Source organism: Marmota marmota, unplaced genomic scaffold (genome assembly GCF_001458135.2).
Source record: "Marmota marmota marmota unplaced genomic scaffold, marMar, whole genome shotgun sequence".
NCBI lineage: Eukaryota > Metazoa > Chordata > Mammalia > Rodentia > Sciuridae > Marmota > Marmota marmota.
In genome coordinates this window covers 45,221,738-45,246,158 of record NW_025999932.1, presented here as the reverse complement: position 1 = coordinate 45,246,158, position 24,421 = coordinate 45,221,738, and the positions used below count along the sequence as shown (strand labels likewise).

Here is a 24,421-nt window from a genome sequence, read left to right as displayed (position 1 = left end):
TACATGCCTGTAATCCCAGCAACTTGAGAGGCTAAGGCAGGGGGTTCTCGAGCTCAAGGCCAGCCTCAGCAATTTAGCAAGACACTGTCTCAAAACATAAGGAAAAAAAAACTATTTATTGGTTCCTGTGAAATCCTTAAATATTAAAGATTCAATCTTTAAAAAGCAAATTTGAATCCTTAAGATGTGACTTTTTTAACTTAAATTTTATTTTTTAGCTGGGTTGGTGAATGCCAATCTTTATGTTCTATAAAAATGTCATAAAAGGAAACACACTTTCAACATAAAAAGCTTTGCTTTCCTATTAGATCCTATGGCAAATATCTATTTGCCACCAGATAATCCATATGATCCATGAATATAAAATGAGCCTATAACATCCCTAGAATCAACAAGTATCAAAAGTTTAATGAAACAAGCTTTATGCCTAACTGGTTTCCCCAATGGAAAATTAAAGCAGCAATTGTACATCTGTGTCTGTTCCTCTCATCGTGGTTTAACTGACAGGAAGCAGAGAATAAGATATGGCATACAAACGTCAAGTATTTCCTGCCTTCTCTGCTCTATCTTTATGTCTTGTTTTATAAATAGTTCAATAGTTTATGTGAAAATATGTCAAAGTATTGTATCAGAAACACATAATGGTAAAGAGTATTTCTGAAAACAGAGCCAATAAAAGTATTTTGGTACTGGGATCCAAGACTCGATATACACACAAAATTCATTATTATAGACTTTTCAAGTATTCTTAGGAGTATATGTTATAGAGATGCAGATTTGAAAAAAACACTATGGCTAAGTAAAAAATAAAAATGCAGCTATCTTCTCTATTCATATTGATCAACTTTTACCTTAACTATAAATATAAGCTTCCACAACCACAATTCTACCAGGCTTTAGTATAACCACTCCATTCCAGATCAATGTCTAAAATGACTCCTCATAATTTACTGCAAACAAGTACATCTTGAGCTTTCTGAAACCTCTCTTCCCTAAACAGAATTTAATATACACCTAATAATCAGTTTTAAGATGGCACTATGCTCCTAAAATAAGATTTCTTGAATGAGTAGTTTGAAAAGAAAATACCATTTTTGCCTGGTACTTTCAAGTAGTAGGATCTGGCTATTCATTTCAAGAGTCTAAGTTATTAGTACCTTCCTAGCAGCTCTTCAGTATACTTCTGTCCTTACTTGTACATGTATTATCTCAGTCGTCCCTGATATCTAGGGAAAAAGGACTATGTCCCCTGAAGAAAGAGGGACTTTGTCCATTTCCATACACTTCAGCTCCCCTCCCCCACAGCCTCTGGCTCCAATGTTTGGTGCAATAACCCTAAATGGAGGGAAAAGTCTCAATGCAGCTGCAAAGAACCTAATGTCTACCACTTAACAACCAAATATGTTAACAATGATATACAACTATTCTATTCTACCAAGGCTAGATGCATATTACACTTTCCTTTCAAGTTTATGGCTAGGATTAATAGGTTATAAATTATCTAACAGTGTACAATTTTTTTCTGATCCATATATCAAAGGATCAAATACAATGCCCACCTTAGAATGTTAACACCATAAAAACGTTTTGAATAAAGTGATAACCACAACATAACTTATTTCTAAATACAAATTGTTTTAAATTGTTGCCCCGAAAACTAAAACACATGTGATATTAATTCGCAGCTCAAAGCCATTTATTTATTTATTTATCTTATTTTGAGATAATGTTTTGGCTAAGTTGCCAAAGCTGTTCTCAAAACTTGTGATCCCCTTGCCTCAGCCTCCAGAATCCCTAGGATTATAGACATGCACCACCATGTCCTTCTTCTGTTTTGTAGATTTTTCAAACCTTATGTAGGATCTAAGAAAGTAGCTCAATGTGTGTGTTTGTCTAGCATATACAAGGCCCTGAATATGATCCCCCGCATCTCAAAAATAAATAAGACCTTATAAAATAGTGGACTGTAGATATTCTATGCCAGGTATGGTGGTGCACACCTGTAATCGTAGTCCCAGTAACTAAGGAGGCTGAGGAAGGAGGATCACAAACTCAAGGCCACCCTCAGCAATTTAGCAAAGTTGTACTAAGCAACTTAGCAAGACCCTGTCTGAAAATAAAAAATAAAAATGGCTGGGGATGTGACTCAGTGGTCAAGTACCCCTGGAATGAATTCCCAGTACCAAACAAACAACAACAAAAAAAAATAGCATACTATACTGTATATATTCCCCCAGCATACTCCAACAAGTTCATTTTAAAACAGAAATTTTTTAAACACACAATGGGTATTTGGAAAGGAATTTTAAGATTTTAATATTCCTTATAACTTAATGCTTAGAAAAATATTAACTCTAAGGCCTACACATGATTATTAGACTTCCATTATAACACAAAGCAATATCTCAGATGTTCAAAATAGCCTATCTTCAATGGTGCCTCCCACAAAAAGTGTTCTGACCTTATGCTGAGGAAACCTGAGAGTCACCCAAGATAACCAGATTAAAACTCACTCCATTAATTCAGTATAAAACTTTATTTTTTTCTTTTTGTGGTGCAAGGGATAGAACCCAGGTTCTCATGTGTGCTAGATAAATGCTATATCACTGAACTACACATCCCTAGCCCTATACACAGCAATTTAAAGTTCTTTCAATTAAGGGGAAGTCAATTAAGAACATTTCGATTTAAATTAAGAAACTGTAAATCAGAAAATGACTAATGAGAAACTGAATCTACAGGAATAGGTTAATTTGAAGGCACAGTACACCTATTACTATAAAACATATAAAAATTATTGATGACACGGCCAATTCCTTTTACCATGAAAATTAAAGTTACTATACAGAGATCTCTTAGACTAGAAGAGAAGCCAGTAACTGAATCTGCCTTTCAACTTCCCTTTTCTTAATCACAAAGGAACCAACTAAATGGAAATATTGAGACTTGGAAAACACTTTCACTTTCTTTGAGAAATGTTGATTTCCTTATTAGAGGGACATGAAAAATAGAAAAATACTATATTATTAGTTAAATTAAATTTCTGCTACATAATTTTGTGGATATACTATTATTTAACTAACCTATATTGTTTGGACATTTGGATTATTTCCAATGTTGCATTATTATGATGATTCTCAAAAAGTAATCCACAGACCCACAGAGGATCTGGAAAACTTTTCATGGAGTTCATGAGGTCAAAACAATCATTATAATATTAACATATTATTTACCCTTTTTTCTGTGTTGACATTTGTTCTGATGATGCAAGAGCAAATGTAGATGAAAATGCTAGTGCCTTAGCACAAATCAAGGACATGCTACCAAACCATACTAGTTGCATTTTTTACCATGAGGCACATTTTTAAAAGGCAGTTTCGCTTAAGAATATTCTTGATAAAAAGTAAAAAAAAAAAAAAAATTTACTTTTCTTGAAAGACCCAATGTTTCTGCAGTTTTCACACACTTCAGTTTTCACAAGATTCTGCCCCAAAACTCTAACACTCATGTTCCACGAAATATGTACTAGAATTTTTCCAAACTGGGAATAATCTAATGCCGTCAAGACACAACAGATAGCTGGGCAGTGGTGCATGCCTGTAATCCCAGTGATCTGGGTGGCTGAGGTAGAAGAATCAAGTTCAAGGGCAGCCTGGGCAACTTAGGGAGACCCTGTCTCAAAATAAAAAGGGGTGGAGATGTAGCTCAGTGATAGAGCACCATAGGGTTCAATCCCCAATGTTTAAAAGAAACACACATATACTTCTGGTATAGATAAACAATGGAATACTACACTGCAATGAAAATTATGATAAATATGAGAGAGCTGGGGATATAGCTCAGTGATAGAGCACTTGCCTAGAAAGAGATAGTGGGTTCAATTCTCAGCACCACATATAAATAAAATAAAAGTCCACTGACAACTAAAAAAATATTTTTTAAAAAAGATAAATCTCAGAGTTAAATGAAAGAAGCAAATCATTGAAGTATATTATATGATGTGATTCCCTTTACAAAAAGTTCCAAACAATAAAAGAGAATAAAATCATGGCATTTTCAGGTAAATGGATGGAGTTAGAGAAGATAATGCTAAGTGAAGTAAGCCAATCCCAAAAAAACAAATGCCAAATGTTTTCTCTGACATAAGGAGGCTGATTCATAATGGGATAGGGAAGGGGAGCATGGAAGGATTAGATGAACTCTAGATAGGGCAGAGGGGTGGGAGGGTGAGGGAGGGGGCATGGGGTTAGAAATGATGGTGGAATGTGATGATCATTATTATCCAAAGTACAAGTATATAGAGACACGAACTGGTGTGAATATACTTTGTATACAACCAGAGATATGAAAAATTGTGCACTATTATAATTGTGCTCAATATGTAATAAGAGTTGTAATGAATTCCGCTGTCATATATAAATTTTAAAAAATAATAAAAAATAAAACCTTAAGAAGAAAAAGCAAATAGCACATAAATGTGTTCAATTTTCTCTTGTTGGGTGAGGTGGGGGCATTGCAGAATCATGACCAGAGAAGATCCCGTAATGTGCTCCATAACTACCTTTATTGTAGTATACAACACATCTGATAGGTTCTTCACAATGGAAGAAAAATTGCTCATTTGACTGAAAACTGCCTGAGTCATTCAAATTGACTCAAAAATACTGCTAATTTATTTTCCAACATTTACATGAATGCAGATCCTAAGTAAAGGAGTAAGGTATTCTGGTCTACTGATGGAAGCAATGATCATTTTCAGACAGTTCAACTGGTGGAACTCTTCTTCCCACTCATAAAATGAGATTCAGTGAACATTTAACAATGTCCCATTAAATACGATGGAACATTAGGCAAAGCCTACAAACATGCAGTCAATGATGCAGTTCAATGTCCAAAGAAACTTCAAAAATCACAGCTAAGCATTACATGGTATTAAAAAAACTTACTTTCTCCATACTCAAACAATTACAAATTTCTCAGGAGAGAAGGGTTTCAAAAAACTGCAAACATTGCCCCCTAGATCAGTAATGTTTTTCCTAGAGCCCCAAGGATAAGGGGTTGAAAAAAGAATCCATAAAGCACCAAGTGGAACTAAAAAGCTAATATTAAAAGTTTAGAGAGATAAAGAATGGGCTAATTACTTTGAAAAACAAAAATTAGTTTAATTATATATCATGGTTAATACAACAATGGGTTGGGAGTAAAAAGGGAACAAAGTTATAGAAAAGATGTGGAGATGCGCAGTTGAAAGGCACATAGCCAATAAAGGGATACCTACGATAGGCAAAGGAGGCTACATAGGTATGAACAATGATAATAAAGTACCCTGATCACCTACCTTCTTTTGTAGAGGTTATGGACTTCAAAATATCACTGCTGCTTAAAAATTCAAAATTAAAATGCTAAATAATTGATTAATCACTTTTCAAAGTCTTAACTCTGCAAACAAACTCCCTAAGAATATGGCCTATAAGCACCTGAATCAAAAACATCTAGAATATTTCATAAAAATGCTGACTATCAAACCAAACACTAAACCTAATGAATCAGAATTGCTGAGTTGAAGGCGATTCTTTCTCACACTGAGTTGACAATTATACTGCTTGAACAATATTATAACATTAGAGCCAGGATCAGTGGCATACACCTGTAATCCCAGTAGCTTAGGAGGCTGAGGCAGGAGGATCATGAGTTCAAAGCCATCCTCAGCAAAAGTGAGGCACTAAGCAACTCAGTGAGACCCTGTCTTTAGATAAATACAAAACAGATCTGGGTATGTGGCTCAGTGGTCAAGTGCCCCCAAGTTCAATCCCCAGTACACCCACCAAAAAAAGATAATATCAGAAACGCAGATAGATGTTAATTTTTTTGTTTGCTTGTTTCTTCTTTTGACATTACTAGGGATTGAACCCACAGCCTTGCCCATGCTAGGCAAGTGCTCTACCACCGAGCTACATCCCCAGTCTGGCAGGTATTAATTTTTTTTTCTGAATGACTACAATGTACACACACCAGAGAGGGCTACATGCCTTTTAGAGTTGCCACTCTTAAATTCTGGACAGGTCCATCTGAATTTGTCACAAAGCCATATAAAATAGCAACCTAGAGTAGTCAAGAATTTAATACCATATGTGGTATCTGCCTACCCATATATGCTTGGTACTTTGTCGAAGGTTGAAAAAGACAAAAAAAAAACAAATAGGATACAACATCTCTGATCTCATAGGGCTTATATCTTTATTGTTTTTTAAAATGGGTACTGGTAATCAAACCCAGAACCTTGTGAAAGCTAGGCAAGTGCTCTACCTCTAAGCTACATTCCCAACTGCATATATTTTATTTTTATTTATTTATTTTTTGGGTACCAAGGATTAAACTCAAGGTGCTTAACTACTGAGTTACATCCCCAGCCCTTTTTTGTTTTTTATTTAGGGACAGGTTCTCCTCACTTGCTTAGGGCCTTGCTAGGCTGCTGATGCTGCTTTTGAACTCACAATCTTCCCACCTCAGCCTCCCTGGGATTATAGGCATGTACACCACTGCACCCAGTGCTTGTATCGTTTTTAATCACTCTTCTTAACCTGAGTAAATGTTATTTATTCTTTGATACTCATAATTCCTTCAAGATAAACTTTCCTATTTCAGATTTTAGTCATCTTTCATCTCTAGGCAGTGTGACCCTGAATTTAATTGGTGGTTTGGTTCTATTCTTATTTCAACCTGTGGTTACCAAGCCATTTTCCCAACAAGAAATTTAAGTATGTGAGGATAGAGCCCATGTTTCTAGTCTTTGTGCCATCTGTTGCTTTAGGACAACGATGGCCATGCTATGGAAGATCTGATATTGAATTAAGAATATTCAGAAATTTTGAAGGTTCAACAGTTGTACACAGTGCTAAAATTAATAATAAATAAATAATTGGACCTAACAAAATTTCACCTCAAGAACAAGCTGATCTAAAAGTCAATTTCCAATCATCCCAATAACACATATTTTAAAAATCAGTAGAAAAAGATTTTGTATTCTCTAGATTTTAAAGATAATTGACATATACGGATATGAAGACATGGAATTAGATTACTATGAGAAGGTTAAATTTAAAATGTGTACTATTAAAGCTTAGAGAACTGTAGATTTTGTGAACATGTACATATCACACTTATTTTAGTAGAACAGGTGTAATACTAGACAGTATTTGTGCTCCTAACAGAATATGTGGTAAAACTGAGGAAAAAAAACCAAACCTTTCTTGTATCCAGAAGTTCAAATAAGTTCCCAATTTTTTGTATTAACATCTAGGACTATCTTACAGAAGCAATATTACAAACTATGCTTCAACTATAAAAAATTCTAAATGACAAAAACTATTGCAGAATTTAAACAAATGTATCATCTTCTCTGATTAAAAAACCACTGTTTTTTAAATTTTCAAAACCATTGGTTAACTCATTTGATTGATAATTATCACCAAACAACTTAAGGTTTTATTTATTCTTAAGGAAACACAGGCCATTTCAAACAAAGCATTACTTGTTAGTGTGTACTAGCATGAGGAGCTCCAGACTGGATGCGCTGCTTAACCCAGAGCCAGTCTCAGCATCTGGGTAACTATTTCTTCATCTACAAAAGTGAGGCAGAACTTTTCAGCACAAAAGTTCTTTAAATCAGAAACTCTAAGTTTAATTCAGATGACCTGGTTGAAACTTTCAACTTATAGAAGGAAAACAATGTAGGGGAGCTACGTAATAACAGAAGTTGAAGTTCAGTTTTCTTCCTTCCCCACCACCTTCTCCCTTCTTAAAGCCCTACCCCAGACTTTCACATAACATGAAACACATACATATGACCAGTGTCTGTTTTATTTTAATTGTTAATTTAATTAAATATAAAATTAGTTTAATTTATTTAGCTTCCTCATCTTAAGAAGCCAATTCTTCTACTTTTAATCACTGATTCTTCTACTTTTATTTAATAAATAAAACCTTAATTACGTTGCTTATTTTTGTGCCTCTAAATTTTTCTTTTATGGATCACTGGCCTTTAAAAATTAAAATTAAAAAAAAAAAAAGCAAAAAGGTTTCATTAGATTTTTCAAACAGTCCAGACCTGAAGTAAATACAGCCTTTGCTTACTCAGGCTGACTAAACCAGCAATACGCAAACAAAGATAATAACAAATGGTTCAGACCTGAATTGGCAAAATGTCTGCTAAGTCTTTCTTATAATTCCACAAAACTGAGATCTGTTAATATCAACAATTTTTTCAAAAGGGTAAGAAGTAATAACTGCTTTTCTATATTCTTTTTCACATCTGATAGGGCTTTAGGCAACTTCAGAAAATTGTAAGAATAAATTCTCAATGAACCAGCTAAATTATCATTTTTGGTCAATAATAAATAATTTGGCTAATTTTATTTCCAAAAGCTTTAGACCTAATTATTACATATTCAAATTTTACTTTTATTCAAATTTTAGTTTCAAATATGTTTTAGAAGTAAAATACTATTGCACTCAGATTCTCAAGAGTACCTAAACTTCAAGGCACACCAGAATGTATACTTGCCAGCTAAAATTTCACAATTTTAAAAATGACAAATATTTCAGAAAAAGACTGAGCAATCTTCTCACGAAAAGTTTTTTGTTTATGCAAAATATTCAAATCTTAATAATAGGAAAAAGGGAAGACAATTCTCCACTTTTCCTTTTTATACAAAATAGAAATAGTACGTGTTTTGACAGCTTTGCTTCCAAGGTTGTTATTCAAAACAAGTTTCCAATGTGAATGATGGCTTCATTTTTTTTCTAGTAGTAAAAGAATCATTAGAATCTTTCTTCCTCTTTACATAAAACTCTAAACTCGCTTTTACTTGTTACCTAAATAACTGTTCACTTTATTTAAACTTTTGGTATTCAAAATATTTAGCATAATTCATTTTAACTTTAAAAAAAATAGAATTGTCCATGAGCAACACCTGTGAATGAGTTGTCCCAAAGTTCATCTTTAATTAAATGACAAAACAAAGCCACTACCCCTAAATTTTTTAACATCCATATCACAAGAGCATTACAGTTTATTTAATCATAACTTGACAGCCAGTCCCACAAATGATTAGATTATTCTTAAACTAAAATTTAACCTAGTTGTTTTATGGTAGTCAAAAAAGAAAAAATCCTTTCTTCTGAAGTCACATAGGGGGAAAACACCAATCATGCAAAAAAAAAAAGTTTTTAAGATTCTTTACCAAGAAAACCTAAAACTTTCCAGTATCTTAATGCTTTGTTTCCCCCTAGTAGTTAAGTGCAATCAGGCATGTGACTGACTACACACATTTTATCAGAGTTAAAGAACACTTTCAGCCATGTTCTTCTCAACAGGTAAGAACTACCCTCCGTTTATCAGCTCAAGAAATAACCAGAAGCAAATATATAAAACAAGTTACCTTCAAACATTCTTTCTCTTTAGATTTTGTCCTTTGGGCTTGAAAATAAAAAGCAATCCGGCAAGTTTTATGCTGTTAAAATGGCTCCTGTAGATTGGGGAAGTGGTGTCTGTGCTTCAGCTTATGAGTCATACATGAAACTGTTTCTAAGGGAGGCACGCCCATGTTGCTGTGGACTCAATTATTCTACTAGGTCAAACATGCAAATCTACAGGTAAAAAATGGCAAGCGGGGGGAGGTATAGGCCAGGAGAAAGATACAACCAAGGAGCAAGAGCTACCTTCATTTAAACCATTACTAAGCTCGTGTTTACTGCCTTAGTTTAAAATTAACAATAAAACAGAATGAGAACATACGAGGAAACAAAATTTAAAACCATGTTATTTTAAAATATAAAATTTCAGTTTTTAAGAATTAATATCAAATAAATACAACAATGAAAGGCAAAAAGTATACGAGAATGGGAGAGAACAAACTGTGGTTCTTAATGTAACAATGGATTGGTGTTTCTAATCTGGCTACTCATTAACCCATATATGAAAGGGATATATTACTATGTAATCCAGAAAAGCTAACAAAGTACAATACCAGATGCAGACCTGTAGGTTCTCTAAAGACATAAAATCCACTAGAAAATTCAAAGTTCAATGAAAAAGTGTGAGTCAATAAAGTTTATAAATTTTTTTAGTCTGCATTATAAAGTCCAACATAGCAAAATGATTTTAAATAGAACTGCAAGTTTGATAAAAAAAAAAAAAAAACTTATTTTGAAAAAGTTATCAGGGCTAGGGTTATAGCTTAGTGGTAGAGCACTTGCCTAGCATGTGTGAGGCACTGGGTTCAATTCCCAGCACCACATAAAAATAAATAAATAAAACAAAGGTATTGTGTCCATCTACAGCTAAAAATAAATAAATAATAATATCAAAAAATTACCAATACAATCAGTTATTTCATAATTCTACCATTTCCAAATGATATACACAGCTTTTTCTTTGCAACAAGACTTTCTGCATATATTTCAAATCTCCCATGTGCCAGGCACCTTGCTACAGCTCTGCTCCACTGTACAATGACCAACAGAAGGAGCAAACAACTGAAGCCAGTAAAACTGCTTTCCAAGTCATCATCTATCTGACAAGGTGGCCAAGGAGCAAAAACATTATAGCTAGTTACCCTGGGTAAACATTAATTTATTCTAAAAGCTTAAGTTAATTAAAATGGCTTGAAAACAGTAAGCACCTCTCCAAGTGCTTGCAATGATGCAATGTAATTCAACTTTCTGCCTATGAAGTGCCCATTTAGTCCATTCCTCTAACATGTATGAGTTTACTGCTTTTCTTAAATAATCTTCATGGTTTAACAAATTAACAAAAAATGCAAAAGAGTAAAAAACATCACTTTTTCTATTGCCAAATGTCCTGTTTAGCTTACTTTAGCTAAACACTTATCCATAATGATTATTCAGAGTCCAAACACCAAGAAACAAGCTTCTTCAAGCAAATTAAGTCCACTGATCTCCCCGGCCCCACAACTGAAACTCCTTTTGGACAATATCCATGTAAGCCTAATATCTCATTATTTTCTTTTAGCTAATTAGAAATAGAAATTATAAAGGATAAAAGAGGATAATAGTAAAAATATGATATCAGAACAAGTAACAGAGTTAATAATCAGAGAAGATAACAAACAAAAAACCTCTTATGAAACTATGAAAATGCTAGGCACGGTGGCACACGCCTGTAATCCCAGCAGCGTGGGAGGCTGAGACAGGAAGATAGCAAGTTCAAAACCAGCCTCAGCAAAAGCAAGGCACTAAGCAACTCAGTGAGACCCTGTCTCTAAATAAAATAGGCCTGGGGGATGTGGCTGAGGATGTGGTCAAGCGCCCCTGCATTCAATCCCTGGTACCAAAAAAATAAACTACAAAAGTGATTAGCCTCAGCTGGATATGGTGGTGCATGCTTATAATCCAAGTGACTAGGGAGGCTGAGGCAGGAGGATCCCAAGTTCAAGGCCAGCCTCAGCAGTTTAACAAGAACTATCTCAAAATGAAAAATAAAAAGGGCTGGAGATGTGGTTCAGTGGTTATGCACCCCTTAGTTCAATCCCCAGTATAGGGAAGAGGGAAAAAAGTGTTTGATGGGCCTGGTGGCACACACCTCTAACCTCAGCTACTTGGAAAGCTTAAGTAGGTGGATCAATAGTTCAAGGCCATCCTCAGCAATTTAGCAAGACCCCAACTCAAAATAAAAAGGGCTGGGAATATAATTCAGTGGTAGAGTGCCCTTGGGTGCAAACCCCAGAACTTTAAAAAAAAAAAAGTGTCTAAATTCTAAGCCATTCTGTAAAGTCAACAAGTTGTACATATTCTCTAAGTATATCACCATATGCTGAGTGTCATGAAGATATGGCATCAGTATGATACAGGTTTCCAAATGATAAAGCAAATGACATCAAGTATGAAGATATTTTATGCTGTTTAGATATATTAAAGGATAAGCCTCTGCTACTGAGAAAATCCATTTATATAAAATATCTTATTACTTGATAATAACAGATATTTGAAATGTAATTTTAAAAACATACTTTTGATCACCAATATACAGAAGTGAAGTAAAAGACTTAAAGTGGAAAACTACCTTTTTCAACACAAATATGTTCCTAAGGAGATGATTCTAAGGTTGCTATTATAATATATTGCCCCTTTCCTCAGCAGTATACCTATTAGAAATATTGTACCATCTACAGGAAATAGATCCTAGTTTTATTCACAGCAAACTCCCCACACATCAAAAAAATATAAATAGCCACACACTAGAGTATCAAAGAAAAAAAAAACAGGCAAACAATTTAGCACAGGTAGAGTCAATCTACTTGGGTTCAAATTCCAGCTCTGCTGCTATTACCTGTGTCATCTTCAGCAATCATTTAACAATGCTGTGGACATCACTTCTTTATAATACAGGCTAACAGTATCCACTGTGAAGGATTATTTTGAAGATTAAATTAAATTCATGTATTGCTATTGCTCTCTAGAATATATAAAGAATTTTCACAACTTAAGAAAACAGTCCAGTCTTTTCAAATGGTCAGATCTGAACAAATATTTCACCATAGGAAATCTGATAGCAAAAAGCACATGAAAAGATCAACATTAATACACAATAGGGAAATGCAAAGTAAGTTCCCACTACCATTCCACATCATTAGAATAGCTTAAAGCAAACAAAAAATACTGAGCAGGGAACAAGGGTGCATACCTGGAGGCTGAGGCAGGAAATCTCAAGCAGGAGGCTGCCTAAGCAACTTGGTTAGAACCCGTTTTAAAGAATTTCTTAATAAAGGTTGAGGATTTGGCTCAGTAGTAGAGTGCTTCCCTATATGTGAAAGGCCCTGGGCTTGACCACCAAAACCATCAAATAAATAAATAATAAGATTTTTTAAAAACCTGATAAGAGCAAGTGCTAATGAGGGTATGGAGCTGCTAGAATTCTCACATATTGTTGGTGGAAACACAAAATGGTACGGCTACTCTAGGAGACACTTTAGCAGTTTCTTTCAAAGTTAAACATATTATACTCTCCAGTAATAGCACTCCTAGATTTTTTTTTTTAATATTTATTTATTTATTTATTTATTTTAGTTTTAGGCGGACACAACATCTTTGTTTGTATGTGGTGCTGAGGATCGAACCCAGGCCTCACGCACGCCAGGCGAGCGCGCTACCACTTGAGCCACATCCCCAGCCCCACTCCTAGATATTTATCCATGAGAAATGAAGACATGTATCTTTTTGAAAACTATACAAATAATTGTAACAGTTTTGTTCATAATCACCAAATACTGGAAAGCCAGTTGAATGAAATCCAATACTGGTGAATGAATAAACACATTGTGGAATATTCATACAATGGAATGCTACTCAGCAGTGAACAGGTACAAATAGGTAAATTTCTGATATATGCCACAACATGATGAATCCAAAAGCATCAACCTGGGGCCTGTGGTTGTAGCTCCATGGTAGAGTGCTTGCCTGGCATGTGTGAGGGTTCGATCCTCAGCACCACATAAAAATAAATAAAGGTAATGTGTCCATCTACAGCTGAAAAATTTTTAAAAAGCATTAACCTGAATGAAAGAAGCCAGGCTCAAAATATGTACAATGTTATTCCATTTATAGGACATTCAGAAAAGACAAAACAAAGGGAAATCCTATAAGTTGTTGCCAAGGTTTAGGGAATGAGGAGAAGTGACTGACTCTAAAGAAGTAAAGGAGAACAAGGTAACATATTCTGTATCTTGACTGTAGTACTATATATCCATATATATATGTCATTTTTATATTTGTGTTGTCAAAATTCATGTAACTATAATACTAAACAGGGCAACTTGTACCATATATAAATTACACCTCAACACACATGACTAAAGAAATCTAGTTCCTGAAGTGTTTTAACAGTATTGGGCATATACTGACCACCTGATAAATAATGGCTATTATTATGATTCATTAAAACAACCAGTATCAAATACTTCAGGATGATAAACCTTAACTAAACCTCAGAACTTTTACATAAATAAGGCAACTTAAGACTTGTGACAGGAATATAATGTACCTGTACATATTGTGAGTATATCATTTTCAAAAACTAGATAAACACTGAGTCAGTATATACCTTAATGTAGAGCTGTCATGGCTGCCTCTTTTAATTACTAGCTGAGAAAAGACTGGGTCAATGGAATGAACTTATTAAATGTCAACTGACATTAAGACAGCTTCTTTCTTCCTTTAAAAACGAATTTACTATATGATCTAGGACTCACTTTTCCTTCTTATGTTGCATCTTCTCCTTTAAAAGACTCAAATTTGAAATTTTTTAGTACATGAAAACATAGAACCATCTAATTTCCATACCTAAGAAATTGAGGCTTAAATAAAAAGCTTGTTTTGAATCTATCCTCTGGTCAGGGGCTCACATGCTATCCCTATCAGAAATGGAAGAAAAGATCGAACCATTAAGATGATAAATGATCTTTGGTTGTGGTGGTGCCTCACTGTAAATCTCAACAACTTGGGAGGTTGAGGTAGGAGAATCACAAATTCTCAAGGCCAGCCTCAGTAATTTAGAGACCTTGTCAACATAAAAAATAAAAAGGGCTGAGGATGTAGCTTGGTAGTTGTATATCCCTGAATTTAATCCCTAGTATCACACACACACACACACACACACAAAAAAAAAAAAAAAAAAAAAAAAAAAAGGAGAAGGAGGAGGAGGAGGAAGAAGAGGAGGAAAGAAAATCAAAATATCAATGTTCTCCAGTATTTAAATATAAAAATTAAGAGAATTAGATTAAATATTATAAATATTCCAACTGGACATAATTAATTTTATTGATGTTAACAACTCTCAAAGTATGATCCCAGGTTCCAATACCTGTGTACAATATTTAAATGTGGGCTTTAATGTGAAACGGTTAATTCTCTATTTTCTCATCACTTTCTGTTCTGTACAGACTCAAGTTAGTAGAACTCATCTATAAGAAGTATGCCTCCTGAACAATTGTCTATGCATTTTAAGAGGCATATCAAAAGGCAAAAGGACCATGGTTTTGATTTTGCTCACTACTGTTATTTCCACCACCTGGCACAGGAACCTAAACTCAACAAAAAACTCAAGACACATAAATAATGTTTCAAAAATGGTTCATTCAGCCAGTTGTGGTGGCACACCAGCTCAGGAAACTGAGGCGCGAGGCTGAGGCAGGAGGATTTTGAGTTCATAGCCAGTTGGCCTCAACAACTTAATGAAGCCCTAAGCAACTTAAGGAGACCCTGCCTCTAAATTAAATATAAAAAAGTGCAGTGGGTGTGGCTCAGTGCTTAATAGCCCCTTGGTTCAATCCCTGGTACCAAAACAACAACAAAAAGAGTTCATTCAGGAGAAAATGTATTTAATCAGGAATTTACTACACACTGAATTTTTGTTTTTCTTGTTTAAAAACAGAATCTTGCTAAACTGCCAAGGCTGGCGTTGAACTTGTGATCCACCTGCCTCAGCCTCCTAAGTAGTTGGGATCACAGAGTAGCTGGGATTATAAGTATGCACCACCTTACCAGCTGAAGTATTTTTAAAGACATGATTTGGCCCAAGATTTGATACAGCTGGATTCATGTAACTATGTTACAAAATTGCATTGGCAGTGTTCATTCTGGATGTTATTCTTTCCTGTCATTAAAAAATAACCAAGAACTGATCGTGTTCTATATGATATGCCCAGGTAACATGTTGTCTATAATCTTAAATTGTTTTATATAGGCATGATATTTTCTCTCACAATTTTAAATTCAATATTAAAAACAACAAATATTACTTCAGTGGACTGTAACCAGAAAAACACCTCAGGATCACCAGGAGGAACTTTTTGAAGACACTTGCTCATTCCCAGAAATGGATTCAGTGGTGCAGGTGGAGCCCAGATTTATGAGAACCACTGGTTCTTTCTAAGTTGTGCTGTACTTCACAAAACAGCCACTATTCAATTATTTCTAAATGTCGCAGAAAGGAAGCCTTATATCTTTTATATCGAGTTTACAGTAAAATCTTCACTACTCTCTACGTGAAAGCATCATGTCATAGAAAATGAACATCACACAAACCACCTGTCCTTTCCCTATCACCAACTGCAGTCTTCCTAAAGAACAACTCTGAAGGGGAAATACTGGGGAATGATATTGGGCAAATTATACTGTTATATTGTGTCCATGTGTCTGTATAAAAATATGTACACCATTATGTACAACTATAATATATCAACTTTATAGTGAATAAAAAAGAACAACTCTGAGAATGATATGATGATTGCTCGTGCTAAAAGAAAAAAGCAACTTTCATTTCTCTTTTTTGTTTTTTTGGTACTGAGGACTGAACCTAGGAGCACTCTACCACTAAGCTACATTCTCCAGTCCTTTTTATTTTTTGAAACACGATCTCTATAAATTGCTGTGGGCCTTGCTAAGTTGATGAGACTGGCCTAAAGGCAAAATAAAAAGCCACACTATTTATCACAATATTCAAAGGCTTTCATAGTTTGGCTTCTATTCACCTTCCATTTCCAGTCCTAAACTCTCTGGCTTCTATTCACCTTCCATTTCCAGTCCTAAACTCTCTGGCTTCCTACTGTCTTTCTCATACATACACATATATACCACACACACTCCAGACACTGAAACCTCCTGGAATCTCTCCATTCCTATTTGTCTGCCTTTCTTACCACTGTTTCCTGGGATTAGAATGCACTTAACTTATTTCCCATCTTATCCTCTCTGCCTGCCTAGAGAATATCCATCCAAGTCTCAGTTTAAAATCCTCCTCTGCATGAAGCCTTCCCTCAACAGCCCCCCTTATACTTATTACTGTAAATGCTTAGCATAATGGAAAGGGACCTTAGAGATCCTTTATCCAGTCCAGTAGTTTAATAACTTTTAACAGTTAGATTCTTATAAAAACTTTCAGGAAACCTTAACACAACCTTAAATCTTCGCTGTTTCAAGAAAGCCTAAAACACTGATATTCTCCAACCTCATTTTAAAAAGAGAGGTAGTATATAGAAAAAAAATGGATTTTCCCAATTTCAAGTTAATGACTAATTCTAGGAACTCTGTCATTCATTTAACAAATATTTACTAAGCACTTACTGTGTGCCATTGTTCCAGCTCCTTACTAGACAGCAGTGACCAAAAGACAATATTGTTGATAAGTGCAGGACACACAGAGATCATTTAAGACAGATCTTGGGGAACAACAGTGAATTACTATAAACTTAACCAAGAGGACTCCAATTGTAGTTATTGTACCAGAGGTGGCTTCACTATCTGAGCAAATTAACATATTTGGAACCTGGGTATGTAGCTACTGATCTCACAAATGCCTTTTCTCCATACTTGCCCATAAAATCCACCAGAAACAGTTGGTTTTCAGCTGGCAGTACACCCCTACTCTACCTCAAGAAGTGTATCAACTCTCCAATCCTGTGTCAAGACCAGTTGGTGAAGATATAGGGAATACTGAACAGGTAGCAGAAGAAGGCAATTTTTAAATGCCACCTCTACCACATGACCAGTTAATGAAATAAGGTCTGAAAATACATTTGTGTGAATAAAAACACATATGAAGCATAAACCTTTGTTTTCTTTCTTTTTAGTCCTTTATCATAAAATGTACTAACATTGCATTAGTACTTAAGCATAATTCATTTTACATTAGTATTTAAGTTATATAATATCAAAAAAGTAACTATCACTCAAAAGTTTTTACATCCTCCTCTGAGCAGAGTTGTGGGCTAGAGATAATAAATTTGGAGATCATTAACACATGATAATAATGAATATATGATATTAAAGTAACAGATAATAACAGCTTCTTGGGACATACCATCATTTAGAGGTAGGGAAATGATGCTGAAGTAATAAGGGAAAGTGAAAAAGAATACCCAGAAATGTAGGAGAAAAACAAACATGTGTACTATTAACCTTGAATTTAAGTGTTTCCAAAAACAGGGAATGAGCAGCTGTATCAAATGCTGATGTCAGATCAAGTAAGATGAAGTCTGAGGAAAAAAGGACAGCTGAAATTTAGTGAGGCCCTAAGCAACTTAGCAAGATTATCTCAAAATAAAAAAATAAAAAGGGATGGGAATATGGCTCAGTGCCCTAAGTCAATCCAGCAACATGAAGGCCACTATTAATTTTTTTTTTAAGTTTTGCTCATGTAAAAAAGATCTTTTAAAATCTGATTAGAGAATGTTTAAGACAGAAGGAGAGGGAAGAAACTAAAAATAGAAAGCAATTTTGTTGGGAGAGGAGTCAAGAGAAGATTTTCTGACTTGTAGGTTCTGGGCAATGAAGGATAGGGACTATAATTTAACAAGACCAGTACTGGACTGGGGTTGTAGCTCAGTGGTAGAGACACTTGTCTAGCACATGTAAGGCACTGGGTTCAATCTTCAGCACCACTATAAATAAACAAATAGACAAATAAATAAAGGTATTGTGTCCATCTAGAAATATATATATATTTTTTTAAAAAGTAGCCGTCAAGTCTACTGCACCACCTCCTGAGTATGAGATGGGCCTAGTGATTTATTTGCTTTTGCTTTAGCCAAAGGAAATAACAACAAAGGTAACACAAGGAAAGACTTGAAAGTGTAGGCACAATGGGCTTGCCCTCTCAATGTTGAGATCCTTTCTGCCATCACTGGAATATGAGAACCACATGGAAAAAGGCCCTGACCAGGTGAGTGTAGCTCCTCTAGATTATTTATCTTGTCCCAGCCAAGTCAACCCAAATGTGAACAATCACCCAGTCAAGCAACAGAAATATGACACATACATTTGCTCAAAAACTATGACTTGCCCATGGCCTCACGGTTAGTAAACATAAAGCCAGGATTTAAACCCATTCTCATGCCAGAATCCTATGTCCTTTCTTATCCCATTTTAAAACCTTGAAAATATTTTGGACTTTAGAATTTACTTTGAACAATCTAAATAATTGTTTCTCACACTTAAGGATAATAAAATACACAATTATAATCTGCTACCCAGATTAAAAATGCAGGCAATTTTAAATTACTGAATTAAATTTCTAAGATTTACCAATCTCTCTGCTTTTCCTGCTGTTTCCCCACTATGTTTTCTCCCCATCCTTCAAGATTCTGCTACAGTTCATCAAAAGAAAGTACCTAAGAAATTCTTAAAAATAGAAAAAGTGACTTTTATACCTTTACCAGACAAATAAACTCAAGTGGCTAAAAGTAGGGATAGAAGAAGATATGGAAAAAAAATAGACCTGATACTACATATAAACTTAAGTTATAACTTAAAAATCAATAAAAATATTATATTCTAGTTTGTTTTTTAAAAAAATCACAGAAGGGAAGATCTTTCATTTAACTAGAATTAGCTAACAAAGTCACCACTGCTACTCATATTTTTCAATCCCTATTATCACATTATTCCAATTAGAGATTTAAATGTTGTTTTTTTGTTTTTTGTTTTTTTTTTAAGTATCAGAATAGCAGTGTACAGGGCACACCTGTACCCAGTGATTCTGGAGACTGAAGCACTAAAACCAAAGCTATGACAAAGGACAACTAGGGGTAAATAACAATCAAAAATCCTTAAAAAAAGAAAAAACTTTGGGGGTTTAGCTCACACAGGTGAATACATTTGTAGATATTTGGCAAATGCTTCACAAAAAAGAAGCTCTTAATCTCCTCAAAAATCAAAACTAAAAATCTTAGGCAAGGGGCTGGAGTTATGGCTCAGTGGTAGAGTACTTGCCTAGAACAAGGGAGGCCCTGGGTGCGATCCTCAGCACTACATAAAATAAATAAATAAAATAAAGGTACTGTGTCCAACTACAACTAAAACATAAATTTTTTTTAATCTTAGGCAATATATTGTAGATGTATAAGAAAAATATATAGCATGGAATTCCAACAGTGGGCTCATTCTCAAAGAAAATGGCCTTCGACTTCTCATCAAAAGATTAACCAATGGCTGGCCATAATGGCAAGTGCCTAGCTAGAGGAGCATCACTTGAGTGTACAAGACCAAACTAGGCAACGTAGCAAGACCTTATCTCCTTAAAAAAAAAAAAAAAAAGGCGGCTGCGCGTGCGCAGTGCGCGGGCCTGCTGTCGTGGGCGGCCTCTGGGTGCCAGTAGGAGCCAGGGTTGAGGCGGCGCAGGTGCTCCAGGCCGAGGCCGGCCGGGGGTAATATTCAAGCCCAGAAATGCCTTATGTGGATCGTCAGAATCGCATCTGTGGTTTTCTAGATATTGAAGAAAATGAAAACAGTGGGAAATTTCTTCGAAGGTACTTCATACTGGATATCAGAGAAGACAGTTTTGTATGGTACATGGATAATCCACAGAACCTTCCTTCTGGATCATCACGTGTTGGAGCCATTAAATTTACCTACATATCAAAGGTTAGCGATGCAACTAAGCTAAGGCCAAAGGTGGAGATCTGTTCTGTTATGAATGCAGGAATGAGGAAATATTTCCTACAAGCCAATGATCAGCAAGATCTAGTAGAATGGGTAAATGTGTTGAACAAAGCTATAAAAATCACAGTACCAAAGCAATCAGACTCACAGCCTAATTCAGATAATCCAAGTCACCAGGGTGAATGTGGGAAGAAGCAAGTGTCTTACAGTACTGATATTGGTGGTGGTGTACCCATCATTACTCCAACTCAGAAAGAAGTAAATGAATGTGGGGAGAGTGTTGACAGAAATAATTTGAAACGATCACAAAGCCATCTTCCTTCCTTTACTCCACAACCACCTCCTGACAGTGCCATTATCAAGCTGGTATTTTGTAAAACAAGGAGCAGTGATGAAAAACTGGAAGAGAAGTTATTTTCAATTGGATGAAAACACAACAAGCTACTTTAAATCTGAACTGGAAAAGGAACCTCTCCGCCTAATACCACTTAAAGAGGTTCATAAAGTTCAAGAGTGTAAGCAAAGTGATATAATGATGAGGGACAACCTGTTTGAAATTGTAACAACGTCTTGAACTTTCTATGTACAGGCTGTTAGCCCTGAAGAGATGCACAGTTGGATTAAAGCAGTCTCCGGTGCTTTTGTAGCACAGCAGGGATCTGGCCCATCAGCATCTTCTGAGCATTCCCACAGTCCTTCAGAGTCCAAACACACTGTCTGTCCTGCAGGTGCTGCAGCAGCAGCCACCTCACATTCCACAGCCTCTCGAAGCAACTCTCTGGTCTCAAGCTTTACCATGGAGACCCAAGGATTTTACAAATCTCTTGCCAAGGTCAGGCCAGGGAACTTCAAGGTCCAGATTGTCTCTACAACAGAACCAGCTTCCAAAGTGACTGAACAAGCTCTGTTAAAACCTCAGAGTAAAAATGGCCCTCAGGAAAAAGATGGTGATCCCGTGGACTTGGATGATGCAAGCCTTCCAGTCAGCGATGTGTAAGATGGAAGCATGCAGGGCCTACCACTATCCATCCTCAGTGTCCTTCATGAGGCTTCTAGCCAAAGATGATAAAGGGGGAAGTGGGTTTTAATGTGTATATTATACTACCTTTTAGATGTACTCTTTGAAAGCTGGTAAACCGAGAATCTAAGGAGTAGCGAAATGAAATGTCATTTCTTTCAGAAAGAGGGAAAAAACCTGATTGTCTTCGTATCAACTATCTTAAGCTTTGTGTATTCTCATTTGGGTGGCAAAAATGTGTGTGTGGTATTTTTTTTTTCCTAGTGACTTTGACAGTTTAAATGTTTAACAACTTACAAACATTGAAAATGCTTATTAATTGTTTTGGTCATTTAAAAAATGCTACTATGACTTCCTATTAAATGTTGATATTTAAACATTAAAAAAAGAACAAAAAGGCTATTAAACATCCAATTCTACATTATAAATTAAAATGTTTAAAGTAAAAATATTTATATATTTTGAATCTATTTGTAGTTTTGTGCAAGGTTTATTTAAGGAAACAGGTTTTGGAGGGGTTTTTTGGTGCTGGGAATTGAACCCAGGACCTTGTGCATGCTAAGCAAGCACTCTGCCACTGGCAAGTGCTCTTACCACTGAGCTACATCCTCAGGCCACAAGTTTTCTTTTTTTGGACCAGGAATTGAACCCAGGGACACTTTACCATCGAACCACATCCCAGACCTTTTTATTTTTAATTTTGAGACAGGATCTCACTAAGTTGCTGAGGCTGGTTTTGAAATTTCAATCCTCCTGCCTTAGCATCCCAAGGTGCTAGGATTACAGGCATGCACCACTCAGCTTAAAGCTTTCTTTAAAAAGAAAAAAAACTATCAAATACTGAACCATGGGTCAATAATTTGTATACTCAAGTACTTAGGCAGAAATATACCAATGAATTAATAACATAGTATTTATATATGTCTCCAAAATATAAGATAAAATGGTGGATAGAGAGAAAAATGTAAAATAAAATAAATATTTTAAAATGTTAATGGTAAAATACAGGCAGTTGGTAAATAAGTATTCATAAAATTTCAACTTTGTTGCATGTTTTAAAACATTCTTAATACAATATAGAGGAAAAAGTCTACTATTAATCAAATTGAATATTCTAGTAGAAAAATTGGTATGGGGCCTGGATAGGCATTTCATAAACACAGGAAAAAAGGTTCATTTTCACAATCTCAGAGTACAAAAACAATACCATTTTTCATTCATTAAATTAACAAAAATTCAAATGATTAGAGAGGGCATAAGAGAAACAAATGCTCTCATTCTCTATTCATGAGACTTAAAAGAGAATCATTCTAGAAGGCAAATTCATAATCAAAAGGCTTTAGTATGGGGCTTGGGATGTAGCTCAGTGATAGGGTTATTAGCCTAGCAAGTGTGAGGCTCTGGGTTCAATCCCCAGCACGGCCAAAAAAAGGGGGGGGAAAGTCTTAGTGTGTGTGTATATCTTTGACTAAGCAGTTTCAGTCCTAGGAATTTATTTCAACAAAATATATGCATATATTAAGATAGAAATATGTGATATAGTATTGTTCAAAACAATAAAACTGGAAACAGATAAATCAGGAGAAACTACTACAGAAACTGTCACATTATATGGAAGGTTCCATGTTATTCAGTTATCAAAAGTGATTACTGAAGAGCCAGGCTCAATCCTATAATCCCAGCAATTTGGGAAGCTGAGGCAGAAAGATACCAAATTCCAGAGCAGCCTCAGAAACTAAATAAGGCCTAAGCAACTTAGTGAGATCCTGTCTCAAAATTAAAAGGGCTGGGGCTGGGGTTGTGGATCAGTGATAGAGCGCTTGCCTAGCATGTATGAGGCACTGGGTTCAATTCTTAGTAATGTATATAACTAAATAAAGGCCTATTGACAACTAACATATATTTAAAAATAAAAATAAAAAGGACTGCAGATATAGCTCAATGGTAAAGAACCTCTGCATACAATTCCCAGTACCAAAAAAAAAGTAAAATAAAATAAAAAGTGGTTATCTATATAAAGTAGTATAGATATGGGAAAATCTCCAGGATAAATTTGTGAAATGTGCAAGTTGGAAAACAGTATAAATGAAGACACAATCGACATTTAAATATTCATGATTTACCTTTCAGTGGGTAAAATATGGCAAATTCAAAGTTAACAGTACTATTCTTATTCTGGATAGTCAGATTTTTTATTATTTGTATTTGTTATGTAGTATTTAAGTAGCTATACTATGTTTCTGGCACCATCCTTCAGACTTAGAATACAGTCAACTTACCTGTAGATGGACAATTCAGGGACAGGCCCTGTTGACATATGAAGAAAATCAACAAATGGCAGAAAAAGTGGCCAGAAAAACCTACTTAGAGTGATCAAGAATAACCTTTCTGAAAAGGTGACAGCTGCCCAGAGACCTAAATGTTAAGAATCCTAAATGATAAGGTAAAGAGGCTGAGGAAGAATCCTATTAGCAAAGGAAATTACAGTTTCTTACAAAGGCAATGAAGTAGGAGGAAGCACCTCAGTGAGAGTGAAAGGAGATGAGAGAAGTAGGAAAAGCAACTTAGAGAAGTATTCTTACAGAATTTGTGTCATTTTATACTCAGAAAAAAGAACTGAGCTAGAAACAAAACAAAAAAAATTGTCAGGTGTAGTGGTACATACTTGTAATCCCCACAAATTGGGAGGCTGAGGTAGGAGGATCACAAGTTCAAGATCAGCCTAGGCAACTTATGAGGGCCTGAGCAATTTAGAGAGACACTGTCTCAAAAAAATAAAAAGGGGGCTGGGGATGTGGCTCAAGCGGTTAGCGGGCGGGCTCACCTGGCATGCGTGCGGCCCAGGTTCGATCCTCAGCACCACTTACAAACAAAGATGTTGTGTCCACTGAAAACTAAAAAATAAATATTAAGGAAAAAGAGACACTCTGTGCCACAACTGTCTCTTAT

At 35.3% G+C, this 24,421-nt stretch overlaps 2 protein-coding genes across 4 annotated transcripts in view; one reads left to right on the top strand and one right to left on the bottom strand.

Moving 5' to 3' along the window:
- The window catches only part of Elf1 (E74 like ETS transcription factor 1), a 105,819-nt gene that overhangs the window by 64,292 nt on the left and 17,106 nt on the right, over positions 1 to 24,421 (bottom strand). The window contains exon 1 of one of the 3 annotated variants that reach the window (XM_015484336.2): positions 9,441 to 9,642. The exons of the other annotated variants lie outside the window; for them this stretch is intronic. The gene's annotated coding sequence lies outside the window, so the exon portion shown is untranslated. Of the gene's footprint in view, positions 1 to 9,440; positions 9,643 to 24,421 lie in introns of those variants that run through there. 3 annotated transcript variants of the gene reach the window in all.
- On the top strand, positions 19,814 to 21,580 carry LOC107140872 (pleckstrin homology domain-containing family A member 1-like). The gene is given in 2 exon segments (XM_048800985.1): positions 19,814 to 20,819; positions 20,821 to 21,580. Coding segments are annotated over 2 exon segments (1,212 nt in total). The 5' UTR covers positions 19,814 to 20,238; the 3' UTR covers positions 21,452 to 21,580.